General features: G+C 26.7%; 5 protein-coding genes across 12 annotated transcripts; 2 read left to right on the top strand and 3 right to left on the bottom strand.

Annotated features, from left to right (window-relative positions):
- Positions 1-446: 446 nt before the first annotated feature.
- Positions 447-1,761, bottom strand: LOC129607428 (cytoplasmic tRNA 2-thiolation protein 1). Its single transcript, XM_055518451.1, has 2 exons — positions 1,578-1,761; positions 447-1,521 (listed from the first exon to the last, which is right to left on the bottom strand). The coding sequence occupies exons 1-2, from the start codon at positions 1,623-1,625 to the stop codon at positions 538-540; spliced, it is 1,032 nt and encodes a 343-aa protein (XP_055374426.1). The 5' UTR covers positions 1,626-1,761; the 3' UTR covers positions 447-537.
- Positions 1,762-3,029: 1,268 nt separating this feature from the next.
- On the top strand, positions 3,030-14,146 carry LOC129607592 (TRPL translocation defect protein 14). Of its 7 annotated transcripts, XR_008696820.1 has the most exons (13): positions 3,030-3,644; positions 5,337-5,404; positions 5,903-5,940; positions 6,025-6,062; positions 8,446-8,577; positions 9,923-10,051; positions 10,124-10,260; positions 10,437-10,650; positions 10,713-11,040; positions 11,253-11,434; positions 11,923-12,012; positions 12,621-12,651; positions 13,011-13,028. XR_008696820.1 is itself a non-coding variant. In XM_055518688.1 (12 exons), coding segments are annotated over exons 1-12 (1,365 nt in total). In that variant the 5' UTR covers positions 3,030-3,577; the 3' UTR covers positions 13,012-14,146. The 7 variants fall into 7 exon arrangements, 3 of the variants coding, with proteins under 3 accessions (XP_055374663.1, XP_055374661.1, XP_055374664.1); XR_008696822.1 differs by lacking the exon at positions 12,621-12,651 and having other exon boundaries at positions 11,923-12,071; positions 13,011-13,110; XR_008696819.1 differs by lacking the exon at positions 12,621-12,651 and having other exon boundaries at positions 13,011-13,035.
- A 551-nt stretch (positions 14,147-14,697) lies between these two features.
- Positions 14,698-18,315, bottom strand: LOC129607593 (L-dopachrome tautomerase yellow-f2-like). Of its 2 annotated transcripts, XM_055518691.1 has the most exons (4): positions 18,230-18,271; positions 18,118-18,169; positions 17,533-18,009; positions 14,698-15,616 (listed from the first exon to the last, which is right to left on the bottom strand). In XM_055518691.1, exons 3-4 carry the CDS (start codon positions 17,912-17,914, stop codon positions 14,802-14,804), a joined length of 1,197 nt encoding a protein of 398 aa, XP_055374666.1. In that variant the 5' UTR covers positions 17,915-18,009; positions 18,118-18,169; positions 18,230-18,271; the 3' UTR covers positions 14,698-14,801. The 2 variants fall into 2 exon arrangements, with proteins under 2 accessions (XP_055374666.1, XP_055374665.1); XM_055518690.1 differs by having other exon boundaries at positions 17,533-18,169; positions 18,230-18,315.
- Positions 18,316-20,003: 1,688 nt separating this feature from the next.
- On the top strand, positions 20,004-23,695 carry LOC129607368 (DNA-directed RNA polymerase III subunit RPC2). Its single transcript, XM_055518331.1, has 4 exons — positions 20,004-20,356; positions 20,410-21,672; positions 21,727-21,999; positions 22,054-23,695. The coding sequence occupies exons 1-4, from the start codon at positions 20,092-20,094 to the stop codon at positions 23,652-23,654; spliced, it is 3,402 nt and encodes a 1,133-aa protein (XP_055374306.1). The 5' UTR covers positions 20,004-20,091; the 3' UTR covers positions 23,655-23,695.
- Positions 23,655-25,865, bottom strand: LOC129607369 (U3 small nucleolar RNA-associated protein 4 homolog). The gene is made up of 2 exons (XM_055518332.1): positions 25,143-25,865; positions 23,655-25,090 (listed from the first exon to the last, which is right to left on the bottom strand). Exons 1-2 carry the CDS (start codon positions 25,780-25,782, stop codon positions 23,739-23,741), a joined length of 1,992 nt encoding a protein of 663 aa, XP_055374307.1. The 5' UTR covers positions 25,783-25,865; the 3' UTR covers positions 23,655-23,738.
- Positions 25,866-25,991: the final 126 nt, after the last annotated feature.

Genomic DNA, 25,991 nt, shown 5'->3' with positions numbered 1-25,991 from the left:
TCAATTTATTACGAAGGTGAGCACAATCAAAATGACTGTTTACATATCAGACTGGAACTCAGACTATACGTCAAAATTATGAATTTGCTACGAAACTTATAATCAAAATTAAAATAACCTTATAGTTGTCCGAAATTTTCGCATTTCAATTTCGGTACAATCAGATTTTTACAATATTTTAGGTCTAAAAATAAAAGAATAGATTAAAATTTAGCACGATCAATAAAATTTCATTTATTTCAAATTGATCAACTCAACGATCTTGACAACTTTTAAGAAATAATATGAAATTGTTGCTCGATAACAAATTTATCAATTTGATCGAACGACTACGCATTAATTGTGGCTGGTTGCACCTTCAATTTAATTTTAATAGTTGATAGTACATACATCTATCAGCATATAATGTTGAAAAACAAAAAGATTATTAAAAACACTTTTCAAAGTTCCGACCTTTATCTGTTCTTACTCTCAAAAATTTTTTTATTTGTACAATTATTTTCATTTTTACATAATTTTTAATTTAATCCCTTTTTATCAAAAGTCACTATTGATTAGATTCGCTTTACTTTTAATAGACAACACAGATTCCTGATTCAAAATCATTTTATTTCCTTTTGATCTTTTTCCTATTCCCAATTTAGGCAAACCTCTATTCAATCCCTCCAAAAGAAGGCAAGCTTTACATGGTTGCTGAGAAGAAACAAAACCACATCGTTCACAATTTCCTTGTACAGGTTTTTTAATATTATCTTTAAAAGATAGTTGTTCCCCAGAGTGTATTATGTCCATAATAACAGTTGGTCGAATTTTCTCTAAATCTTTTAAAAATGCTCTCGCGTGACCACGGTAGGCGTTAGGCGAAAAAGTGCATTCTGTGGAAAAATAAATCAATTTCTTAAAATGAGCGTACATCACAATTTCCTTTTCATATGCATATTTCAATGGTTTTACTCGGGGAATTATTTCATCCGATTCTCCTGTTTTTATATTTGTACAACGTCGCAGTCTAGCTGTGTCACCGCGCAAAATATTCATAATTACTGTTTCTGCGATGTCATCGGCGTTATGTCCAGTTGCAATACAGTCTACTTTCAAAAGCTTTGCTCCTCTATCTAAAGCTTGTCTTCTAAATACTCCACAAAATGTGCAATTATTTGTCCGCCCAATTTTAGCAACAATTTTGTCCATGCTCCACCCGTAAAGCTCTTCATAAGACATAATTTTTAATTGCAATTTATAATCCTCGCCATTCTTTTTAACAGTCTCTAAGCTATCATCTCGATATCCAGTTATACCTTCATCTATTGATAGTAATACTAAATGTATGCCATAATTATACTTTTCATTTAAAAGTTTTATAACATAAGCAAGAACAGTCGAATCTTTACCCCCAGAAGCTGCAATTGCAACTTTATCACCATGTTTAAAAAGCTTACATTGCGTAATTGTATGATGGATTTCAGTTTCAAAAGCAGAAAAAAAACATTCTTTGCATAGTGCATCACCTGTTTTCGGACGCTAAAATTATTAAAAGTTAATAGTTGTTATGGTAAAACGATTTTTTAATTACTTACTTTCAATAAAGCTCTATTCCCGCAACCAGCCTTACAAAATACAGGCATATTTTTACTTTTTTTGCTTTCAATTTTTTCTATTTAGGACTAAATTTTAATTTTATTGCAACTGGTATGTTTATTGTTTACATACTTCACAATTTCGTTGGTAATGTTTGTCATAGGCCACATTGCTTTGTTTGAGGTTTTCTTAATTTTGACAATTTTATAACAATAAAGACTAACACGTGTTACCGTAGGTTTGTAATATAAATAAACTGTTTAGTTTTCTCTTTGCCCCTAACTGATGTAATAAAACTTTAGGTCTGTTCATGAAACAAAAATCAATCATCAAATTTGTTTTTCTTTTCATTTTTTAGCAAGAGTTTATTAATTTTAGCGTTATTTTAAATTAATTTTAAAGTTATTTATTACTTAAGTTATTTTAATTGAATCCTCGAAGTGTATCATTTTTAACAATAAATGAAATTTCAGTTTATTGTCCAGAATTAATATTTACTTGAGTAAGCTTTAAATTTTTTCTCTTTAAACCTAGTTACATATTTCTATGATCATGAATTCCAAAACTTAAGGGTGGTTTATTTTTATTTTCTTTATAGATAGTTTAACTATACTTATCTTGAAAACTATAGTTAAAATATCTATGAGCTAGTTTCTATATGGTTAAAATTTTTAATAAGCTGGTTATAGAATTCCTAATTTCATTTACTTCTGAAAATTATTAGGAAACTTTTTCAATTGAAGACTAGAAATAAAAACGTCTTAAAAAATTGTACCTTAAGAATCGTAGATAACATATACATATATCTACATAGTTTGACTAAATTAAAATATCTAAATTGAATTGAATAATGTCTAAACTGAAAATAAAACCCAAACTCTGCAAAATTTTTTCATCCAAATTGTAAACAGAAAAATTTTTAAAATGCGAACTGATCCAAAATCTTTAATATGCGTCAAATAAAAGCAAGAATAAAGCAAACCGTGCATTTAAAAATTTAGGTATGTATACATACATACTTTACTTCAATTTTTATAGTATTCAGTTCATAATATAGTATGAACTGAAAATTTAAATCGAACAGCTGAATATTTTTATAGAAAATTTAAAAATTTAATTTTTACATTTCCTTTTTTTACATACATATAAATAAATTTTACAGAACATAAAAATAAATTTTATATTATTTTTACAATGTATTGTTGTTTGGACAACATAAATTTGCATTAGTGCAATTCAAGAAATTAATTTCTGTAAAAAAAAATACATAAACTACCCGACCCACACTGATTGACTTTTTGACCATTAAGAACAGTTCTGCAGATATTGTTGACTGGGTTTTGTTGACCCTGTCAATGACAAATGTCTAAATTTTTTGAAATAGGTACGAATGCAAGTATAATGTGCGCATGTTGATAAAAAATAAGGAACAACCAAAATGCTTTTATGTTTAATACTTCAATTGTGAACGTCGGCGAGTTTGGTTATTTTTGTCGTCGTTTTAGTTGTGAATCAGCTCACAATTCTTTACCATATAAAGTAGAAAAATTTTTTTATCAAAATGAATTTGTTAAGTTGTATTCGATAACCATTAAGAGAAATTCTCAAATTTTGGTATCAGAACCACGATTCGTTCTAAACAATAAAGGGAACTAATATATAAAATTTTTTAATTTTTATTTATATACATATTCCCTTTGAAAATATGGTAGAATTATAGTTTTTCTATAAATAGAAGAAAATCAAAAAAATAAAAGGAGTCTGTGATAGCTGATTTACTTGCGTACGAAAATTTTTAAATGGAATATAATTTAAAAAAATTTTAAAAATATACGGAATCGCTTTCCACGGTATTAAAAAACAAACCTACAACAAAAAAAATAGAAAAAACAAATATCATTGAAGAAGTTATTTTTGGCGGCTGACCAACTAATTTTATTAAAGGCGCTGTAGTAAATTTTAAAACAATCAAATTTTGCCAGAAATTTTACCTTGAAAAATGGACAAAACAGCTATAATTGAGGCATCGCAAGCCAAAAAAGTATACAAAATAGTGTTGACTGGCGGTAAGTTAGTATGGTTATTTAACAAAACGAATGTTTATAAAAAAAGAATCGTACTATATAAGCTTTTATACATTGACATACAAAATTTATTTTATAGATACTAATTTAATTTTTATACGTCTTCATACACATCTTTAAAATTGTTCGGTTACGTAACCAAGTTCTGTCGTATTCTAAACAAGAGAAGTCATTGACTATGGATTAACCCATGGGTACCATCTGTTTTTGAATATTTTGTTAAACAAAAACGTGTTTCATGTTTATTTTATTTCTAACATAATAATATGTTCCTACTTACCTACCTTACAATTAAGACGGAATTTGTTAATGCACAAGGATAAGAACAGATTTCATTACAAGTATTTAATTTTAAAGGTAGTATTTACATATGTATATATATTTAGGCCCACATTTAGTCTAAACATGGGTTTTAAAAATTGTATTCAGTGCCACATTACCCTTGTGCTTTACCAACTTTGCAAAATGAGCTTAATATTTGTTTTATTTAAGTATATACACAAACACACCAACAAATTTTATTCTAGTCGGTACCTACATCAAAATACAAATTTCTTGGTTTCATTTTTTTTTCTTTTGCTAATTTAATTGTTTTGTTATTTTATGATTTATAACTAAATATGTATGTATTATGTTAAAAATTTTGTTAACTTATTTTTATTTCACGGAAATGACATTTTTCGGTTTATGTTTCTGTTGAGATAAATTGATATAGAGATAAATTTTATCATGTGCTCTTTTGTAACGCGTACATCAACATACATATTAATGATTTCAAATTAGTAAAAGGGTTATAGGTGCTTAATTTTCAAAAATATTAAAATACGTGTTTACTGTTCTTACTTATTATGAAGCTTGGCGGAACGTGGGTCATGTGTGCATTCACATGTTTCACAAGTATATCTAAACAATTAGGTAATACATACTTACCTATCTTTTCAGGTTTTTGTGTTATCTTCAATGGAAAAAAATTGTAGTGCAAGAATTAGCAATTTAACAGTATAACGATTTTTAATACGAAATCGAAAATAAAATAGCAATAATGCTCTAATCTGAACTTAACTGAAGCATATTTTTTGCGATAATTATTAAATTAAATAATTATTTGGCATCATATAGGTACACTTATTTAATTTTGGCAATATCCAAAATCTTTCTACAAAACATGTGTAGAGCAACTTCAATTACTCATCTTACATTCAGTATGTAAGACCTGCCCTACCAATACTTCAATATAAATTAAATATACGTAATATAAATTATCATTATATTAAAATATTTCAAAATAAGACCCAGAATGATAGCGTAACGGGTACAACTCTGAAATGACACGCTTTTCAATAGCGCTTTTCGAACATTATATGTAATTGTTAATAACGAAAAATTTGTTCCAATTCCAATTATTTGAAATTTTCTTCCTTATTTTTTTATTATATAATGAATTTAAATTGATTGGTAGGCTCCTAATTTTATATAATAAAAAAAGAATTTTACAGAATTTATTTTAGGCAAGAAAATCTTTAAAAGTATATGATTATAAAAGAGGAATATCCAATCTATATTTTACCGATGCAAGTTGACAAAAAAAAAAATAAAATGCACAATTATTAATTTTTGAAATCTTTTTTAATTATTTTTCAATAACATGATATAAAGCTTTTTAATTAATTTCAGGACCATGTGGCGGTAAAACGACAGGTCAGTCGAGACTATGCACATTTTTCGAGAATTTGGGTTGGAAAGTAAGTTTGCATTACTTGAGATAAAAAGCTTTTCCTTGTACATATATTCAAAATATCTCAACGTAAAAAAATAAAACCTGGGCACTAAGATTAGCAGGAAGAACATGTTATGTAAAAGGCGTTTTACGTGTTGTGTTACTGCAATATTGTGTGGATCATTTTATCAAATAGAACAATAAAATTTTCCAAAAAAAATATATGGGCGGTAAAAACAAAAAATTAATGAAACAAATAGTGTTCAGGATTTTGCTAATTTAAACTACGTCGAGATTAATAATTTCAAATCCATAGTTTTGAAAGTAATAAATTGGAAGATAAACATAAATTTATACATGTAAAATTAAAATTATGAAAAAACTTATCTCTAATTTTTCCGATTCGTAACATATTTTGTATTATGTACATAACAATATATGAATATACAATTCATTTAAGTAATTATTTAAGTAATTATTTAACAATAATTTAATATGTTTTGCTTCTCATTACATTTTAAAGGTTTTTCGAGTTCCTGAAACTGCTTCAGTTCTTTTAAGGTAAGAAGAATATATTTTATTAAAATTATGAATTCTGATAATAATAAACATACTAATATTCCAAAAACAATTTTACATTTCCAGTGGTGGAGTGAAATTTTCAGATTTAACAGAAAAAGAAGGTAAGATTAACAATAATAGTTTTTGTTAAGTTTATCGATGTGCAATTTTAAAATTCTTCATTGTTAAATTCACAAATTCAAACATTAGAAAAATTAAGTCAATAATATTATGTTTTGTTTTTTCTGTTATGTTCTCGCAGCGAAAGCTTCAAGTTGAATGCTTCTAAAAATTGAATAAAATTTTGAATAATGTAGGGTTCTGATTAATACATAAATTCAATAATTTGTATTCGCATTATTTAAAAAATAAGGATATCTTGTACTAATTGTATTTATTTTTTGTTTAAATATGCGAATGAAATGAGAAACTAAAAAAATTTAAACATTTTTGTAGGTCTTTCGTGTATTTAATATGTTTTAACTAACAGAAAATTTGGTACCCAACAACGATTTTATGCGATAATGCAGTTCATATTTTTTGTGTGCCTTATAATTTAATTAGCTAAGAAATATTTGGCTAATAATTGAACAGTATAGAAAACATTTACAAATTCTTTTTCGGCATTTGTATCAAATAAAAATGTATCCGACAAATCAATTGTTAATGATTGTATTATAACATTAACAATTAAAATAATAAATAATAAAATAGTATTTCAAAGTAAGCAATACCCTAATTGATATAAATCAATAAAAAAAGCACGCGATCTCATAAAAAATTAGTTATTTCTTAAGTACATTTATTAAGTTAACTTTGAAAACTGAAATGTGTTTATGTAGTTATGATTATTGAAATTTTAATCTATTTGAAATACATATATTCTTCAAAATTATAGCGAAGCTTTTCGGTTAAAAAAGTTTACTTAAATTTAACTTTATATTTTATGTTTATAGCTGCTATAGCATTAATAATCCAAGTTTTAAAATATCTACTAATTCAAATATTAAGCAAAAACAAATAAATTTTTATCTATAATGGTTTATCTTTATTTAAAATAAATTTTTAACAAAAAAAATATTGACATAATTTTTATATTAATTGGTTTTTATATTTATGAAGTTTTCACTTTAATATGTACATACACACATACATACATTAATATGCACAATATGCAAGTAACAAATGATTTCTATAGCTTAGTGAAAAAGAAGAACATTTTGAATGGTTATTTAAATTTTATTTTATTGACATAATACAATCAACGTACGGCTTTTAGGTACTTTAAATTGAACATATATGTGGCTTCTGACATTTGCTTATTTCTTTTATTTTTTTATTTCATGAAGATTTTATATTGCTAATAAGGAGGTATTGATATAATATTTTATTACATAAACCAGCAATTAAGTTGGTAAGCACATTATTGCGTGTGCATATTTTGCTTAAATAACAATCGGTAATCATAAAATGTTTATAGAGAAATCAATATAAAAAACAAATTGTAAAAGGACAATAAAAATATATAATGTTGTTGTTAATTGAATTTAATTTTCAATTCAAACTTAACTTATCAGCAAAAAATTGCGGGTGAAGCAGAATTCATTCACTTTCTATATTCTTATAATGATTTTATGCAAAATGTATTGGGTACTAGCCTAGTAGTAGTATATTAAGATGCTACATATTATATGAAAGGTATTACAATATTTTATTTAAAGATTTTATAATTTTTCGGACAAAAAAAAATGTTGTAAATTTTTAACAAGAGAACTGTTATTTCTTATATGAAATTCTAAAAATGCATATAGGGAAATGTGTTTAAATAGAGAACAAAAATAAGGCTATAGAAATCGTTAAGGAGAGGTTAAAATTAATGAAATAAAAATTTAGTAATTATTTGGTACTTTGAAATTATGAGAGAACAAGTTACTTCCATAATGAATCACTTTAAGTGCTAAAACTTAACTCAATAGAATACATGCTTTCAAAATGCATGTGAAAAGTATGAAAAAATTTTTCGAAATTTTCTTCAGCATAGTCGAAAAAATATTCAAACAATGTAGAATAACATGGCCGGTGCTACATTGTTTAAATTAAGGAAATGGAATACGGAACGATTTTTTTTTGTCAACGATCATTTTACCAGTTTCTTTCTTTTTTTTTTTTTGTTAAATGATGTTAAATGATATCCACTGTTATCTTTAAAAATGTTATCATTTCTTAAAACCAAAAATCGACATGACATTATTTTTAGCTTTTGTGTTATGGTTGAATTTTTCAATTTAAATATCGCTTCATTTTTATTGCAAATAAAATTGACAATTAACTTACTAATTTTAAAGAAAAATAACATTTTTATTTACACATATGATATAAACCTCATTAAATCGACATTATTTTTATCATCGATATTCTAAAAGTTTTTGATTCATATAAATGAATTGTTTAAGTATTTATTAATTTATAAAAATCTTGTTAAATTAATATGCAATTAAAAAAAAGTTCCCGAAACACCTTCTTCGTTTAAACACCTTAGTTTACCATTCGTCTCACCAGAACATAGTATTATAGACATGACTGCCAGCTGCCCAAGATGTTTAGCTGCAGCGGCTGACAGACCAGACGGTAGCGAAGGTGAGTTTAAGCTTAAAAGGTTTTTGGTTGGTTTTATTTGAATGTGATTGTCTGAAAACGATATATGTATGTACTTACATTTATAACATGTTTAATTTTTGCTTAATTTTTCAAAACTTAATGATAATTTTACAAATTTGAATTATCAATAATATAAAATAATTTTACCTTTCCTATATACAAGATAATTTTAATGAAAATATCTTATAGCATAATCATTCATCATTAAAGAAAAAACTGTCCTATTATTCATTAGAAATCAAATAAGCATATAAAAATAAATGTACACCCAAAATGAACACAAAAGATTAAAATAAATATGTATATAAAATGCAATTTTGAAATTTGAAGAAATAACGATATGCGTTTTTGTACCAAATATTATTTCGATGTCTAAGAAGTTAAACCAATCAGTCTCAATTACCCTAATTTTTAATAAATAATTTCCCTTTGATCTCATCGAAAATTTTTTGAAAATAATTTTTCTACTGACCTAATACTTATCAAAATTATTAGTTATTTATCTGCATAAAAAGATATGCATTAATTATATTTTATCATTTTTCATTTAATTAAAATTGTTATTACTTACACAGCCTTCATTTATTAAAATTTTAATAAAAGATATATGACATTATGTATAGACATAAGACATTATGTGTTCATAAATACAAGTTATATCGTCCTCCGGGTATCAATACAATATATACATATCTAAAATTAGAGTTTTCACAAAATATATTATTTTCGGTTTGTATAATATTGATATTTAAAAAATTTAAATTTTTTGGTATACACGAATAGTCAATTAAAAATGTTTGACACATGAGCTTAGTAATATATTACGGTACATTTATAAAATGTTTCATAAACAGACATATTGGTTTGAAACTAGTTTTGATAAATATTTGGTAATAAAATTGAATAAATGAGTAAATCAGAATTCAATTCAATTTTCCAACTTAATTAAAGTTGGAAAATTATATATATATATATGTATGTATATATATATATATATATATATATATATATATATTATGTACATGCTACTAAATTGGCAAATCAATTTTAAATAAGTAGTTTATTTCAATGTATTTTAAAGTGGATCATGTCTACCATTATTTTTGTTAATTTTTTATTGATTGATTGATCGCTTATTAAAACAATTTCACATAAATATTTATTTTCCAGTCATTTACATCTATATAAATTTATTATTCTTTTATATATATACATATATAATATTGCACATTTTGAATTCTAAATGAAAGAACAATTTTAATGTAATCTGCAGTAAAGTATTTAAGACTTTGCATTATTAAAACATTCTTTTATTCTATTTCAGCTTATAAATTTCAAGAAAATCTTATTCGAACAATGATTCAAATAGAAAATACATACTTCGAGCTAGGAGCATCAAGTACCAAAAACTGTTTAATCATATGCGATCGCGGAGTTATGGATGCAAGTGCATGTAAATATTATTAAAAAAATAAACCCAGAAAAATATTGACTCTTCTAAAATCCTAAATTTTTAATTTTTTAGATATTTCAAAAGAAAAATGGAAAAAAATGATGGAAACAAATCATTGGAATGCTATAGAACTAAGGGATAATCGTTATAATCAGATCCTTCATCTAGTTTCAGCAGCAAATGGAGCAGAAGATTTTTACACGATAGAAGTATGTGATATGTTCTATAAAATTTTTAAATATTTATATATGTAATCATAAGAACGCATAGAATACATTTATACCAAATTACTACAATTTTTCGTGCATCCAAGTATACTTATACTTATATATATATGTTTATTTATATATACATATATATACATATATTTATACGTTTTTTAAAGGATCACGCTTGCCGCTCAGAAGGAGTTGATTTAGCTCGTGAATTGGATTATAAATCTGCAGCAGCTTGGGTCGGTCATCCTTATTTTGATGTTATAGATAATTCAAGTGATTTTGAAACCAAAATGAACCGCATGATTGAGAGTGTCTGTATGAAGTTGGGTATAGATATAGGTGATCGTCTAAAACAAACATCACGAAAACTCAAATTTTTGGGTAAACATTATTATATTTTCTCATTCATTTATTTCATCTTACTGATTTCTCTAATATTACAGTTGCATCTTTACCTGCTGATTCAGAGTTTCCACCGTTTCAAGACTTCGATGTTATACATCATTATTTGCAATCTTCCGGACCAAAAGTACAGGCAAGACTCAGAAAACGTGGTCAAAATAATCATTGGAGTTATATTCATACAATACGCCGACCACATGTACATGGTCAATCTGTTGAAGTTAAGACACAATTAACACACAGGGACTATTTGATGCTGTTAGCTCAACGTGACGACGCTCATTTTACTATATATAAGAAGAGAAGATGTTTCTTAGTTAATAATCAATATTTTCAATTGGATATTTATAAGGAACCCAGTCATCCTAGGTAAATTTAAATAAAAAAAGAAACACACTAGAGTGTCTTTAAATTGAGTTCTCTAAATTGAGGTATTTAAAATTTTAAAAGCCTCCATTATGATAAACACGTTTTTGGTCATGCACAATTAAATCGTTGAAAACATTTTATGGAGTTTCAATAAAATTATCTATTAAGCTAATTTTGAAATTAATTTTTAATTCTTTTTCTTTATATTTTAGATGTAAAGGACTGATACTTTTAGAAACCTATTCATCATTAAGTGGTGAATCACTAACAAATTGTTTGCCAAAATTCTTAAACATCGTCAAAGAAGTTACTGGTGATCCACAATATTCAATGTTTAATTTATCACTTAAAGAAGATTGGAGTGTTTCAAATAAATTCTGTCATTCACTTCATGGTAAGGGAAATAGAAATATTGTACAAGAGCAAGAAAATAAAAAGAATGATGATGATTTTGTAGATTAAAAATAAGTTAGCCGATGAAATAAATATTATAAATAAGATTTTTAAATATTGTAAAATAACTAAAAATAGTTAATTTTTATTTGACTAATCCTAAATTAAAAATTATTTTTTTAACAACAAAACAAAACATACATATATGTATTTGGATTGTACTTATTTTACGGTTTTAAATATTTATACTATATTTTTGACACTAATTTTTTTAATACATAAAACTTGAAAACAGTAATATATTATAAAGTTTCTAATGGGTATTTTTTGCTTTGAATAATTAAAAAGTTATTTATAAGCCATTTTTGGTTTGATTAAATTAATCAATTTTAATGTTTGCTGAAAAGGTAGACAATTTGTAAAAAAAAACTATTTTAAAATACCCACCGAAAAATAGCTTTTCACAGATTTTATTTTTATTTTTTAAAGGTATCTGTTAAGAATTTATCTAACAGTTAACGCTATTTTGAAGTGTTGTTAATATTTCAAGGATGATGCTATTAAAAATATAATAAATGGGTACTAAATTAATTGTTTATGTATTAATATTATTTTCAAAAGCTGCTTCTGCAATATAGGTGCAGTATAAATTTATTTACATTACAACGCATTCTTTTTTTTTTTATTTAATTGTATAAATATTTAATTTTTTATTATTTTGAATTAATTTTGCATGATAAAATGGTCATATTTGGAAAGTAATTAGATCGTGATGCAATGCTTTATGGGACTAATATGGTATACGGTTATGTAATTTTGTGCATTGCATTACTATTCTATTTTCACCAATTATAGTCTATAATAAAAAATAAATTTTTGTGATAGTAGTGTCCTATAGATATGACATTAATGGTTTTTATTCTAACACTTATTTATGATCATATAGAATATATATAGAGAGTACTTCCTGATTTAATGTGTTAATAAAAAAAAAACTTTTTAAAAGCAATATTTTATGTAACAATTCATTTTTAATCAGATATACACGTGTATATATATATCAAAATTCATATATATGTAAATTTTAGTTTTTAAATATTAAAATTACTACTTTTTATTACTTTAACAAAAAAAAAAATTTGCTTTTACTAATATTTTACTTCAAAATCTTTTTCGTTTAAAAATAGTAGTCCGACATATTATTCTAATGACCAAGTGGTAAGACTTTCAACAGCTTTATCAAAATAATTTAATAAAAACTAATGGTGCTATTCAGAACTATCATAATAATTGTTTTGTCCCACTTAATATCGATAAAAATGTATTTTTTATGATTTTTAAGTAACATTCATGTTGTCTCTTTTTGAAAATATGGCAGTCACTTTTTAATACTGTATTTTTGTAACATTGCTAGTCTACATCAAATGCTGACTTTCATTATTACTATATAGCGAATATTTGATTAAATTTCAAAACATAGCGTGATAATTATGTTAATCAATTATTTTTTCTTTTTCTAAAACCTTTATCGTTAAATATAATTTAAATTTATTTTTTCCTTTAAAATTAATTTTTAGACCAAGAAGAACCAGTAAGAGATTTGAAAACAACGCAACTAGCAATTTTATCACATGGGACTACAAAGAAATTACTTAACGGTAAAGCCAAAGGTTGACTTATTTTAGTTAAATAAACTTAAATTAAAAAGTAGTAAACTGAAACAAAAAAAAAAATTATAATGCGAAAGCAACATGAATTGTTTTTTAACAAGCGTTTTTAAATAAAAATTAATGTTGACATTAATGGCTATTTATTTTAAAATTATATTTTTATTTTCACTTTGAAATTAATGACTGATTACAAAAAAAAATTCTGGTTTTTATTTAAGTAGCGATTTTGTGAAATGTTTATTTTCAAATTTTTAATACTTATTTGCTCTTTAATTTTAGAAACTGCAACAGCTTAAAGTTAAAGTATTCTAAATCTTAAAGTTTTAAAATTTTTTGCAGTAATTTTATAGGCTTTTAAATCTCATAACCCTTAACAGACTGATGAATTTTTTTTTTTTTGCGGTTGAATGAAAACAATTAGGTGAAGTATAACCTTTTTCTTAAATTTTATTTTAAATTATCTAAAAGCAGACGATCCTATAAAAAAATTATTGTAGCAGTTGTAATTAAACGATTTTTTTTAATTGTTTAACTAAATTTTGTTGTATAAAAACCAGATTATTTTTACTTTTAATAATTAAGAAAAAATTGAACTTAATTAAAATTTTATTATATTTTTAAACTACAAAAATTAAAATTAAATTGTATTTAATAATATGTACTTACAAAAATTCATACATACATACGTAAATCAATTTTACACAATGTCATTGTAACTAACAATTTTAATTTTATGATTTTTGTGTGAATTTAAAATTAAAAATTTCTTAACTTTAGTTACAATCAAATTGAATTTGTTAAAAAAAAGTCAGAGGCCTACTTAATATTTTTAAAAGAAATACTTAGGTTAAATTTGGAGAAATAAAAATTTCTTTAAAAAAAACTTTACCAGAATAAGGAAAAAACTATTATTGTTCTGCAAAATCATATTATATTACTTAAATATTGTTGTAAGTTAATGTTTTTTTGTTTTGTTAAGTAGATACATATGTACATAAAGCAAAAAAAGAACTTTTTTAACTTGTATCTTCATCAAAAATTACTTTTGTAAAATAATCGAATATTTTTGTAAATTGTAATAGCATGTAATAAAAAAATAAAAAAAAGTCTGTTAGAAAAATATGATTTAGTGTTAATAAAACAACTGAAGGGTTAATATTAATTTAATTGAACACGAAATTCAAGTTGATAAAATTAACAAGATGTCCAAATGAAAATCTTTAATCTAAACTGTCTTGTTTCCGTGACTACTTATTATTGAAGATTTTTTCACAATTAATTATCATCATATGAGAACATGACAAAAGGAAATGAAGCTCTTCAGCACTCTCTTTGAAGAGCAGCAATTGAGCAAAACTCTTTCATTACAGCTCTAATATTTTTAAAATAATACTTTTAGACTACACGAAAATAATACTAATACTACTTTTACGCCCTTGTTTGAGATGACCGTATTATAATATGAAACAATTTTTGAAATCATTCAAAGAAAAAAATTTCTTGTTTTACTTATTCGTTATAACATATGCGTGCATCAGTTCATTCTTTTTTGGAAGTTACAGATTTGGAAAAGTATCAATTGATTTTAGAAAAATTGCATTTATATGTGATTTTTATTTAATTTGAATTTATAATGCAATGCGTATACAATTTTATTTTCACAAATAAAAAGTTTTTACACACGTGTTGTGCACAAATTTATTCGCACAGAGTACCTTGAACAGCTTTTTTGACTGTTGTTGTCCAAATTCTAAAATTATATTCATTCGGATCTAACCTAGAGTAAATATAACGTGGCATTGTGTTGCTCATAACCCAAATGTTATCTTCATCATCAATCGTTAAATCACTAGGATATATCATTTTATCGACATCAGAATGAATGATTTCATGATTGCAACTACAAAATTTTTTATTGGTATTCCAGCATCCAATTCCATTATTTTGTATTTCCGCATAAAAAATAGTTCCACTTTTTGTATGAAAATCGTGCATAGTTGATTGCTTATTTATACCTCTAATACCAAGAAACATAAAGTCATTGCCATGCCATGATCTATCAGCATTTGTTTGATTTTGTAGAACCTTCGTAGAAACAACAAATTCTGAATGACTTGCCATTGGATGGAAATAAGCATTTCTAAATCCATTTGACATTTTATTTCCTAATGTTAATGAAAAAATGCCATCACTCCATTGAAATTGCACTCCTCCAATATCTAAATCACCGGCTATAGGATCAAAACTTAAATAATTATGTGAAAATGACCAGATCGAGTTCATGCGATAGCTATATACATAAAGATGATAAGTTTGTAAATCGGGAATATAAGCAAAAGCATCGTCACAATTAACATCAACATCAACTGTTATACTAGCAAGACCTCTTCCAGTTGTCACTATATTGGCAGGTATTTCAAAACGACGCAGAGGTTTTCCACCATTTTCTAAGTCAAGAATCCAAATTGACGGTTGTTGAATTTGTTGAATATTGTCTGGATATTCAAGTACACCTGCAAGTATTAAAGTATTTATTAAAGTAGTGGAACTAAAAAAATTATTCTTTTCTTTCTTTCAAAATAAAACATTAATTTTATGTGTTTAATTGATTTGTGTTAAACTGTTTGCTGACAATTCTTAAATTGTCAGCATTCAATTTATCCGAATATCAGCAGAGATATTAAAATCATTATTAAATAGTGTACACTTAAGTAATGATGTTATTATAAATATAAGAAAATATAAAAGATTTTTCTTATAATAATTTGATACTCGTGTATGTAGTATACGGTGATATACGGTATGTTCAAGACAACATGGTATAATTTTAATCTTTCTAATAATTCGGGCTTCTATGTTTTTGTAGGTTCAAAATTACCTGAACTTGAAATCTAGTTTGTTTTAGATCTCTGAGAGGAAATAAAAACATATATGTATTTACATATTTAAGATATTAACATCTTTAACTTTAAAAATCAGAAGGCTATACGTACAAGTTTCGAAGTTTTAAGGAAAAACCATTACAATGTTAAAATTTAAAATGATATTCAATATACATATTTATTTAGACCGATACAAATACTTTATATTTCATACTTAAACGAAACATTCACCTATTTTATTGCATTCGAATTTATTAGAGATAATTACATATAAGTCTGTATAAGTAAAATTTCTGAAATTTTGTGATCGATTCTAAAGAACATATTTTTGCGGATGCAAATTAAGAATTACATTTAAGTAGTATATTATTATGTAAACATATGTAATATATTACTCAAATTCAATATAATATGTAAAAAATTATGCAATTTAAAATAGTAGTATAAAAAATTTGTACAACAGTTTTAAAAATTTTAGAGATACTTGTTTTTTATTACCATGTATCCAAGCTATTCCTCCCAAGAAGAATTACGTCATACTTTCTAAATTAGAAAATGTGTTATTTTAATTAATAAAAATTTTCGTCCCCTTACAATAAAACTATCGTTAACTAGACTCCTTAAGAAATGCATTTAAACAAAATTTATTTTAGGATCTTATAAAAACGTACGTATATAGGCACATGTACGCTTGCGACAAAAAAATCTCGGTAAGAATGCATATAAATATGCATATGTATGTACATGTAGATACTTAATGTATCTATACAAATAAGAATATGAGTTGTTATAACAATGAATATAAATATTTTATAGTTAAGGAATCGTGCAATTATTAAAAAGTGTTCGATTGAAACCATCTAAATGTGAAAAATAATTATTTGTCATGTGTGTATGCATGTAGGAGAAAATGATAAATTTGCTTTTAGCTTTTCAATTAAAAAGAACGTAAACTTTTAACGTGTAAAACAAAAACAAAATTTAACATTTTATTCTTAAAATTTTAAACATAGCTATTAACTCTAGCTATTACTAGATTTAAAAAACTATGTACATTATATATTATATTTTATTTGCTTTTTACATATTATATTTGTACATATAGCTTAATCAAATCCGATCCGAAAGTTTATTAAGTGAATATACATATGTAAGTATGTAAACATAAGAATATAGTATGTGCACAAATACAAATGTATATCTATAACATTTTAATCTTTAACTTAAGGTCTTAATATTGCACTTAAAAAATTTATTGTTTTTGATAGAATGAAATTTTTCATGATTGAAAAAAACTAATTAGAAACCACACAAGTACTCGTATGAATGTTAGTAAATAAACACTTGTATTAAAGGATACATAGACATTTATTATTAAAAATAATTATTTCTATGTACTTATATGCATAGTATTGTAGGTACAGACATAGTATTAATAAATAGTTGATAGATCGTGCAAAGTAGTATAGAATTATACAGTTAAAAAACTGCTTAACTATGTAGTTTAATTGAAATAATTAAATTTAAAAAAATGTTTATATAAGTACCTGTATCAATAAACCATAATCTTCCACATTTATAGTCTGGTCTGGTTCTATAAACAGAAATAATTCTATTTGAATCAGGAATTAATGTTGAATTTAATTTATTAAAATCATAATTCGGGTATGGAATAAATTTTGGATTAATATCGTTTCCAAGTTTCATTAAATTTATATAATTTAATGTTGATGGTATACCCGGCCTTCGTCTCGGTAACGTAACAAAAAGTTTATTTTTATAACGACTGACTCCCATTGGGACATTTGAATATGGTATATAGTTTTCGTCTATTGTTGCTCTATTTCCGGAAGAACCTCCAGGATAATTTGGAGGCCTTTCTTTTCTATCTGCATTTACTTCACCAGGAAAATGAAAGTTACTCGACATAAAATTTCCTTCTCCATTTAAATTGAATTCAATTTGTTTCCACTTAAATGCTTCTGTAAATCTTTCTTCACTTTTTACATAAATGCATCTATACACTAAATTAAGTAGGCATCCGAACAAAAGAATTTTAAAATCCATCGTTATAACATAAAAAACAATATTTTTAAAATCACCAGGTATTTTTCAAAGAGAACATCAATTACCAAAGTACTGAATGAGACTAGATTAAGTATTTCAGATATGTCGTTGAAAAACCTTTCGATTACAAAAAAAGAGATTAGGTTTAAATAAGATTTACAAATAAATTTAACATACCACTAATTAAAACTCATCTTTATCAACATGTAACAATAATAAATACGAATGTATGTTTGTATGTATTAAACCATGTTTAAACAAAAAATCAATATACAAAATAAAATATGCATAAAATAATAAAACTGAATATCAAGTTTCACTTTTTATTATTTTTACTTTATTCTTTTATGTTTATATTTGATGTATTTTTTAAAAATCGGAAAGCTACATTAGCGTGGCCATAATCTTTCCTGAATATTTAAAAAAATATATTTTTTACTGTTATTAAGTACATAAAATCAAGGAAAACTTTAAAAATAATTTCTTTGAATCAAAACTTAACTAGGACTTAGGAGTCGCATATTTCCGCACTTCAAGTTATTTGAACTATAAGATAATTTATATACTTTTATTATTTTACGTATTGTAACAAATAAAGTAGTATAAAAACATTTGCTTCATACTTGTGACATCTTGAACTCCGAAATCAGATATACATACATTAGTTATTAATGATAGACGCTTTCTGAAATATGTGAATGATCTAATTTAAAATTTTAATATTCAATTTGAATAAAAATTCTTTATACATAAAAATACCGCTAAGAAAAAAAAAATGTAAAAAAACCCTTTGTGTAACATAAACTTATGTAACGTTAAATCTCAAAATTCATCAAAAATGAAAAGTACGTTAAGTATTGAAGATCAAAAAATAGTATTTCATTTAAATTGAATTTCTTTAGAAAATCTTGTTGAAATACTTGATCCTTACTAGTGGGTCTCGAAATAAAAATATTTTGGACGGAAAAATATTTTTGTATATATACTGTAATATCGACTGTAAACAGGGCTTTGGGGCTGTTTTGCTCGGTGCTTCTAATTGACCTGTATTCCGTTAAGCATTTTAATTGTTTTATAGATTTTCCCAACGAGTTAATCAACATGATTTCTTTTGAAACATTTATTATATTTATCTATATAAATATCGAATTTAACATTGTAATGTTACTTAAACCATAATTTTTTTATAAAAAGACCATTTAATTTAATATGCATACGTGAAAAAAATAAAAAAAATATATTTTATTTATAACATGTATCTACATACAAATGTACGTATGTATGTTTTTTTTGTTGGAACCTAAAATCATGGTACTAGAAAAAAAGAGGATACATTTTTTTTAATAATTTTGGGTATTCTGCAGCAATTAAGTAAACAAAAAGGAATTTATTTATTCAACTAAAAAATAAATTACAATTTCTTAATTAATTATTAAATTAAGAAATTTTAAATAATAATTTATTTTTCTAAGTTGAATCGGAAATAAAAGTATTTATATACATATGTTATTAAATTTGGTTTAATAGGTGTTGAAGTTCAACAGTTTCTGGGATACAAGCGTTTTACAAAGAAAAAAATTTTTAAAAAAAATTTTCAAATAAAACTTTTTTGAAACTTTAAGTAATAGCTTAAATAAAAGTATAAAAAACGAAAAGAGAATTCGATAAAAAACTGAAAAGTTAAAAAAAAATCTAAAGCTAATCTGAAATTATGTAAGCCTTTGAAAAGGGTTCGTTTGAAGATCCCAACGAACTGACGTGCTCTACACTTGCGGTATTTAGTATTTAAACATTTACTATCTTTAAATAAAAATAGACCCAAGTGGCAGCACTGTTCAGTAGTTATATTCATTCTAAGTCAATAAAAATCTTCAATGCAATATTTCCGCCACCTGCTTTTAATATTCGGAGTTAATACAAAAAAAACAAAACAAAAATTATATTCTGTAGGTTAGGTAGGTCCGGCTGTTTTAGTGTTTTTATATTTCTTTAAATTTTATCAATATTAATATACAAAAAGATATTCCAAGTCTCGTACTATGATGGATGATTTAGAGAGTTGGAATTCAGATCCAAAGATTTGGAAGAAGCCGATAAAAAATTTAACAGAAAAATGGAAATTGGTTCCAGCTTTCTTACAAATAAAAGGACTTGTTAAACAGCACATTGATTCTTTCAATCATTTTGTTAATGTTGATATCAAAAAGATTGTAGCCGCAAATCAAATAGTCCTTAGTGATGCTGATCCAATGTTTTATTTAAAATATCTAAATGTATCAGTAAAGCAACCTGATATTGAAGATGGTACGTCTAGAAACAAATTTAATTTTTAATGTTAATCTACAATTTTTTTTTAGGATTCAACATAACAAAACCAACAACACCACATGAATGTCGCTTACGTGATGTCACATATTCTGCTCCAATTACTGTTGACATTGAGTATACAAGAGGACATCAAAGAATTATAAGAAATAACTTATTGATTGGTCGAATGCCTATTATGCTGAGATCTTCAAATTGTATTTTATCAGGAAAATCAGAATATGAGTTATCGAAAATGAATGAGTGTCCGCATGATCCTGGAGGATATTTTGTTGTACGCGGACAAGAAAAAGTAATTTTGATACAAGAACAGATATCATGGAATAAAATGATAACAGAAGAATTTAGTGGAAATGTTCAATGTCAGGTTGCAAGTTCCACTCATGAAAAGAAATCTCGCACTGTTATACTAGGCAAGCATGGGAAATATTATCTAAGGCATAATTCGATGACGGATGACATACCAATTGTGGTCATTTTTAAAGCCATGGGTTTTGTTTCTGATAGAGAAATTTTATCTTTGATTGGTACTGACCAAGAAACACAAAACCGTTTTGCTCCTTCCATGCTAGAAGCTTTTCATCTAAAAATTTTTACACAGCAAAGAGCCTTACAATATATGGGCTCAAAATTAATTGTGAAAAGATTTCAATCTTCAAATAAATTTAAAACTCCTGGAGATGAAGCAAGAGATTTATTGGCGACAACCATACTAGCTCACGTGCCAGTTGATTGCTTCAATTTTCAAATGAAATGCTTCTATGTTGCAATAATGGTAAAACGAGTTATGACGGCTGAAATCGACCCTTCCACATTTGATGATCGTGATTATTATGGAAACAAACGTTTAGAGCTTGCTGGATCTTTGTTATCTCTTATGTTCGAGGATCTTTTTAAGAGACTGAATTGGGAATTGAAAATGATAGCAGATAAAAATATTCCTAAGGTTAAGGCAGCGCAATTTGATGTTGTGAAACATATAAGGGCAGCACAAATTACCATTGGACTAGAATCCGCTATTTCATCAGGAAATTGGACCATTAAACGTTTCAAGATGGAAAGAGCTGGTGTTACCCAAGTTTTATCGCGATTAAGTTATATTTCTGCATTGGGAATGATGACTAGAGTTAACTCTCAATTTGAAAAAACTCGTAAAGTTTCCGGTCCTAGATCATTGCAACCAAGCCAATGGGGTATGTTGTGCCCGTCTGACACTCCAGAAGGCGAAGCGTGTGGTTTAGTAAAAAATTTGGCACTAATGACCCATATAACAACGGAAGCTGATGAAGCCCCTGGTATATAACGCCCATATAATTTAAAAATTCATTGATTACAATATATTTTTTTAGTGATTAGACTAGCATTTAATTCAGGCGTAGAAGATATTAGATTGATGGGTGGTCATCAAATGAATAATTCCAACGTTTACATAGTTTTCATAAATGGAAACATATTAGGGGCAACCACCAATAAGACACATTTGGTTAAAGTGTTTCGAATGATGCGTCGAAAAGGTTTGATTGCTCCTTTTATTTCGGTGCATACGTCCGAATTTCAGCGTTGTGTCTATATTCACACGGATGGTGGCAGATTATGCCGACCATATATCATTGTGAAAAATGGTTAAATAAAACCATAATAACCGTTTCAAAACTTACTTATTTTTTATATTTTAGGTAAGCCGGCTGTGGAGCAAGTCCATATAGATGAACTGAATAAAGGAATGAGGAAATTTGAAGATTTTCTTCATGATAGCTTAGTGGAGTATTTAGACGTAAATGAAGAAAATGATTCTTTTATTGCCTGGAATGAAAACGATATTTCGCTTGAAACCACACATTTGGAAATAGAACCCTTCACATTACTAGGAGTTTGTGCTGGTCTTGTACCATATCCACATCATAATCAAAGTCCAAGAAATACATACCAATGTGCTATGGGTAAACAAGCTATGGGAACAATCGGCTATAACCAAAAAAATCGAATTGATACTCTAATGTACAATATTGTTTACCCACAGATACCAATGGTTAAGTCCAAAACTATAGAACTAACAAATTTCGATAAACTTCCTGCAGGACAGAATGCCACGGTAGCGGTTATGAGCTATTCTGGCTATGATATTGAAGATGCGCTAATTTTGAATAAAGCCTCGATAGATCGGGGATATGGAAGATGTCTTGTATATAGAAACTCTAAATGTACCGTTAAGCGATACGCAAATCAAACTTATGATCGAATAATGGGTCCTGCTAAAGATTTGACCACAAATAAAATTGTATACAAGCATGAAGCTCTAGATACAGATGGAATAGCATCACCTGGGGAGAAAGTTACTAATAAACAAATTTTAATCAATAAAGAAATGCCTGCAGTAACATCAATAAATTCTCTTGAACAAAAAGAACCGTCAGCACAAAATAATATACAATATACTTCCGTTCCAATCTCCTATAAGGGACCTGAACCAAGTTATATTGAGAAGGTTATGGTATCTGCTAACGCGGAAGAGGATTTTCTCATAAAAATTTTATTGCGACAAACAAGAAGACCAGAAATTGGAGACAAATTCAGTTCTCGACATGGACAAAAGGGTGTGACGGGACTAATAGTGGAGCAAGAAGATTTGCCTTTTAACGATTTCGGAATATGCCCTGACATGATTATGAATCCACATGGTTTCCCCTCTCGCATGACTGTCGGCAAAACATTAGAGTTGTTAGGAGGAAAAGCCGGCTTATTAGAAGGAAAATTTCATTATGGAACAGCTTTTGGTGGATCTAAATGTAAAGACATACAGGATGAATTATTCAAACATGGCTTTAATTATATGGGAAAAGATATTTTCTACTCTGGGATAACTGGTGAACAGTTGGAAATGTATATATATTCTGGGCCAATTTATTACCAAAAATTAAAGCATATGGTGCAAGATAAAATGCACGCTAGAGCAAGAGGCCCTAAAGCTGTCTTAACAAGGCAACCAACCCAAGGCAGAAGTAGAGAAGGAGGATTACGTTTAGGTGAAATGGAAAGGGACTGTTTGATTTCATATGGTGCAAGTATGCTTATAATGGAAAGATTGATGATATCATCTGACGCATTTGATGTAGACGTATGTAACACTTGCGGTCGACTAGCATATTCATCTTGGTGTCATAATTGTAGATCATCTGGTAGTGTATCAAAAATATCAATGCCGTATGCTTGTAAATTATTATTTCAAGAACTAACCAGTATGAATGTGGTACCGAAACTAAAATTGCAAAATTATTGATTGAATATTTTATTAATAAAAGAAAAAAGTTTAAAAATTTTGACGAATGTATTTTATAATTTTTATGGCTTAGAACAAAGTAATTTAATTTGCACCAAATACTTTTCGCTTAAAAGCATTTGGCAACTTTTCTATCAAAGATATAGGATTAACACCAACAGCAACAATTTCATTTTGCGATAACCATCTAGTATCTATTAAATTATCATATAATCTATTGGAAACTATCCTTAGAGCTAAATTTTCTTCAGTTATTGAGGAATTGCTTAACTTCTGCTGCTTTTGATTTGGCTGTATTTCCCAATTGCAAGATATTAACGCATTCTCTGTTTGCAAAATCATTTTCCCATCGTCATCATCATACAGTAAAATATTCTTTACACAATCATTAGCGAATTCATTCTCTGCTATCATTTGAAGATTAACAATTTTCATTTTCGTTATATGGTAGTCAAAAATTTTTCCATCTGAAAAGACTGCTACAATCTTGGGTAAAACTGGATGAAATTCTATAGCAGTAATTGGAGCTGAATTTCTCGGGAGAGTTGTGTGGTGTCGCCAATTGCTTTTTTCATCTTTACGCCAAATGCAAATTTTTTTACAAGTCGTTCCAACAACTAAACATTGATCATCTTTTGAAAATAACGCAATATGTGGAATTTCTTCAACTTGTTTGGAAATGTTTAATTTCCCTTGGTAACTAATAGTGCTTTTTGATATATCGAATATTTCCACTTTGTTAGTAGCTTTAAAAAGATAAATTTGCTGCGAATTATGAGAAAAAAGTACTTTTATTGCAGGCGAAAACTCTTTGAAAAGTACCTTCATTTTAGAAACTTTTAATGATTCATTTTGAAAAGTTAAACCAAATAACCGAATGGTTGATATTGTGGAATATATTAACCATTCACCATTTGATGACATCGCCGCACAAACGATAAAATCTCCGTTTTTCGATTTCATTTCCATTAATTTTTCTGCAGTGCTTCTCTCACTGTCACCCAACTTCCAAACCTCTAAGTAATCTGGATACCTCAACAATATTTGTCTAACATTGTTTGCGACGCATATAGATGGATTTTGTAAAAAAGGACCACATTTTTTGATTTCTTGACGACTTTTGGAGTAGTACGAAAATCCTAAAAAGCCATCAACACTTCCCGAAATAATTTTTGGTCCCGCAAAAGTTAAAGCTTTGACGTCATGATCATGTATATATCTCTGCAAAAATTTAATCCATCTTTTGAATGTTTGATTATGTTTAGTTATGGTAGTCAAACAAAAAATTCTTATCATTGGTTCAACTCCAGAACACATTAAAACGTCCTCTCCTTCATTAACCGCAAGTGCTAGAATATCCTTTTGAAAAACTTGGTGAGATTCGATTTGACTCCCGTTATTTCCATCCCAAACTGTGAGTTGACCCCTTGAATCTCCTAAAAATAATCTTTTTTATACTCAGTATTATAACTCATTTTTATATTTTACCTGATATAATGGTAAAATTTTTTAGAAGTTGAATAGCCCAAACAATGGTTTCCTTTTTCTTTTCGGCTCTGCCCACTGAAATTTTTCTAATGGCATGCCCAGTTTTTGTGCACCAAATTCTTATGACATCTATAGAACCAGTAACAATATGGTCTCCATTTGAGCTAAATTTGCAACATAAAATTCTGCCATCTTGTTTATCGAAAACACTTTTATAAATTAAACTGTCTTCAGTTAAGTCGAAAATATTAATATATCCTTCTTCGGTTCCTGCAGCTAAACAATTATGTTTACTATTGACATCTAAACACCAAACAGAATTCCCGGTCACATATTGCTCGGATTTCCGTTTCAGTGTTTTTAAGTCATATTCTATAATTTTACCAGCCAAGTCTCCCGAAAATAACCGATTACCGAACCATGATAAATCTTCAATTGAATAATTATTATTAACTTCAGAAACTATCGTTTTTTCTAATACAGGAACATGTGTAACATCCCAAATTTCTATCGAAGAATCTCCTCTGCAAAGAGCTATTTTCCCATTTAAACGGTTATATGAAATAGATTCAATTGAACGTGGTGATAAATTGTAAAATCGAACATTATGAAAATCTACACCGCCTTCAGTATTTTTCATTGTATTTACCTAAATTTTATTTTTCCTGAATTCTAAAAATGATAATTGCAAAACAAACAAATTATATTACGCACATGTTCTCATCGGAATCACTGTTACCGTTTTGACTTTTGTAGCTCACGATATTTTGTGTAAAGTAGTAAAGTAGTAAAAATTAATTTTTAATTAAAATGTAATAACTCAATCTAATATAAACGTTTCTCTTTACC

Source organism: Condylostylus longicornis, unplaced genomic scaffold (assembly GCF_029603195.1).
Source record: "Condylostylus longicornis isolate FDR11 unplaced genomic scaffold, ASM2960319v2 ptg000027l, whole genome shotgun sequence".
Taxonomy (NCBI): Eukaryota; Metazoa; Arthropoda; class Insecta; order Diptera; family Dolichopodidae; genus Condylostylus; species Condylostylus longicornis.
Note: the sequence above shows the minus strand (reverse complement) of the source record. Positions and strands in the feature narration are given on the sequence as shown.

What these genes read in the sequence shown, in the direction of transcription:
- LOC129607428 (XM_055518451.1), bottom strand. Translation starts at nt 1,625, where the DNA reads ATGCCTGTATTTTGTAAGGCTGGTTGCGGGAATAGAGCTTTATTGAAA. An exon ending in GGAATAGAGCTTTATTGAAA is followed by an intron (nt 1,522 to 1,577) that starts GTAAGTAATTAA and finishes TAATAATTTTAG; the next exon opens with CGTCCGAAAACAGGTGATGC.
- LOC129607592 (XM_055518686.1), top strand. Translation starts at nt 3,578, where the DNA reads ATGGACAAAACAGCTATAATTGAGGCATCGCAAGCCAAAAAAGTATAC. An exon ending in TCGAGAATTTGGGTTGGAAA is followed by an intron (nt 5,405 to 5,902) that starts GTAAGTTTGCAT and finishes TACATTTTAAAG; the next exon opens with GTTTTTCGAGTTCCTGAAAC. An exon ending in AAGATTTTTACACGATAGAA is followed by an intron (nt 10,261 to 10,436) that starts GTATGTGATATG and finishes CGTTTTTTAAAG; the next exon opens with GATCACGCTTGCCGCTCAGA.
- LOC129607593 (XM_055518690.1), bottom strand. Translation starts at nt 18,052, where the DNA reads ATGGATTTTAAAATTCTTTTGTTCGGATGCCTACTTAATTTAGTGTAT. An exon ending in ATTATGGTTTATTGATACAG is followed by an intron (nt 15,617 to 17,532) that starts GTACTTATATAA and finishes TAATACTTGCAG; the next exon opens with GTGTACTTGAATATCCAGAC.
- LOC129607368 (XM_055518331.1), top strand. Translation starts at nt 20,092, where the DNA reads ATGATGGATGATTTAGAGAGTTGGAATTCAGATCCAAAGATTTGGAAG. An exon ending in GCAACCTGATATTGAAGATG is followed by an intron (nt 20,357 to 20,409) that starts GTACGTCTAGAA and finishes ATTTTTTTTTAG; the next exon opens with GATTCAACATAACAAAACCA. An exon ending in GGAAGCTGATGAAGCCCCTG is followed by an intron (nt 21,673 to 21,726) that starts GTATATAACGCC and finishes ATATTTTTTTAG; the next exon opens with TGATTAGACTAGCATTTAAT.
- LOC129607369 (XM_055518332.1), bottom strand. Translation starts at nt 25,782, where the DNA reads ATGAAAAATACTGAAGGCGGTGTAGATTTTCATAATGTTCGATTTTAC. An exon ending in AAATTTTACCATTATATCAG is followed by an intron (nt 25,091 to 25,142) that starts GTAAAATATAAA and finishes GATTATTTTTAG; the next exon opens with GAGATTCAAGGGGTCAACTC.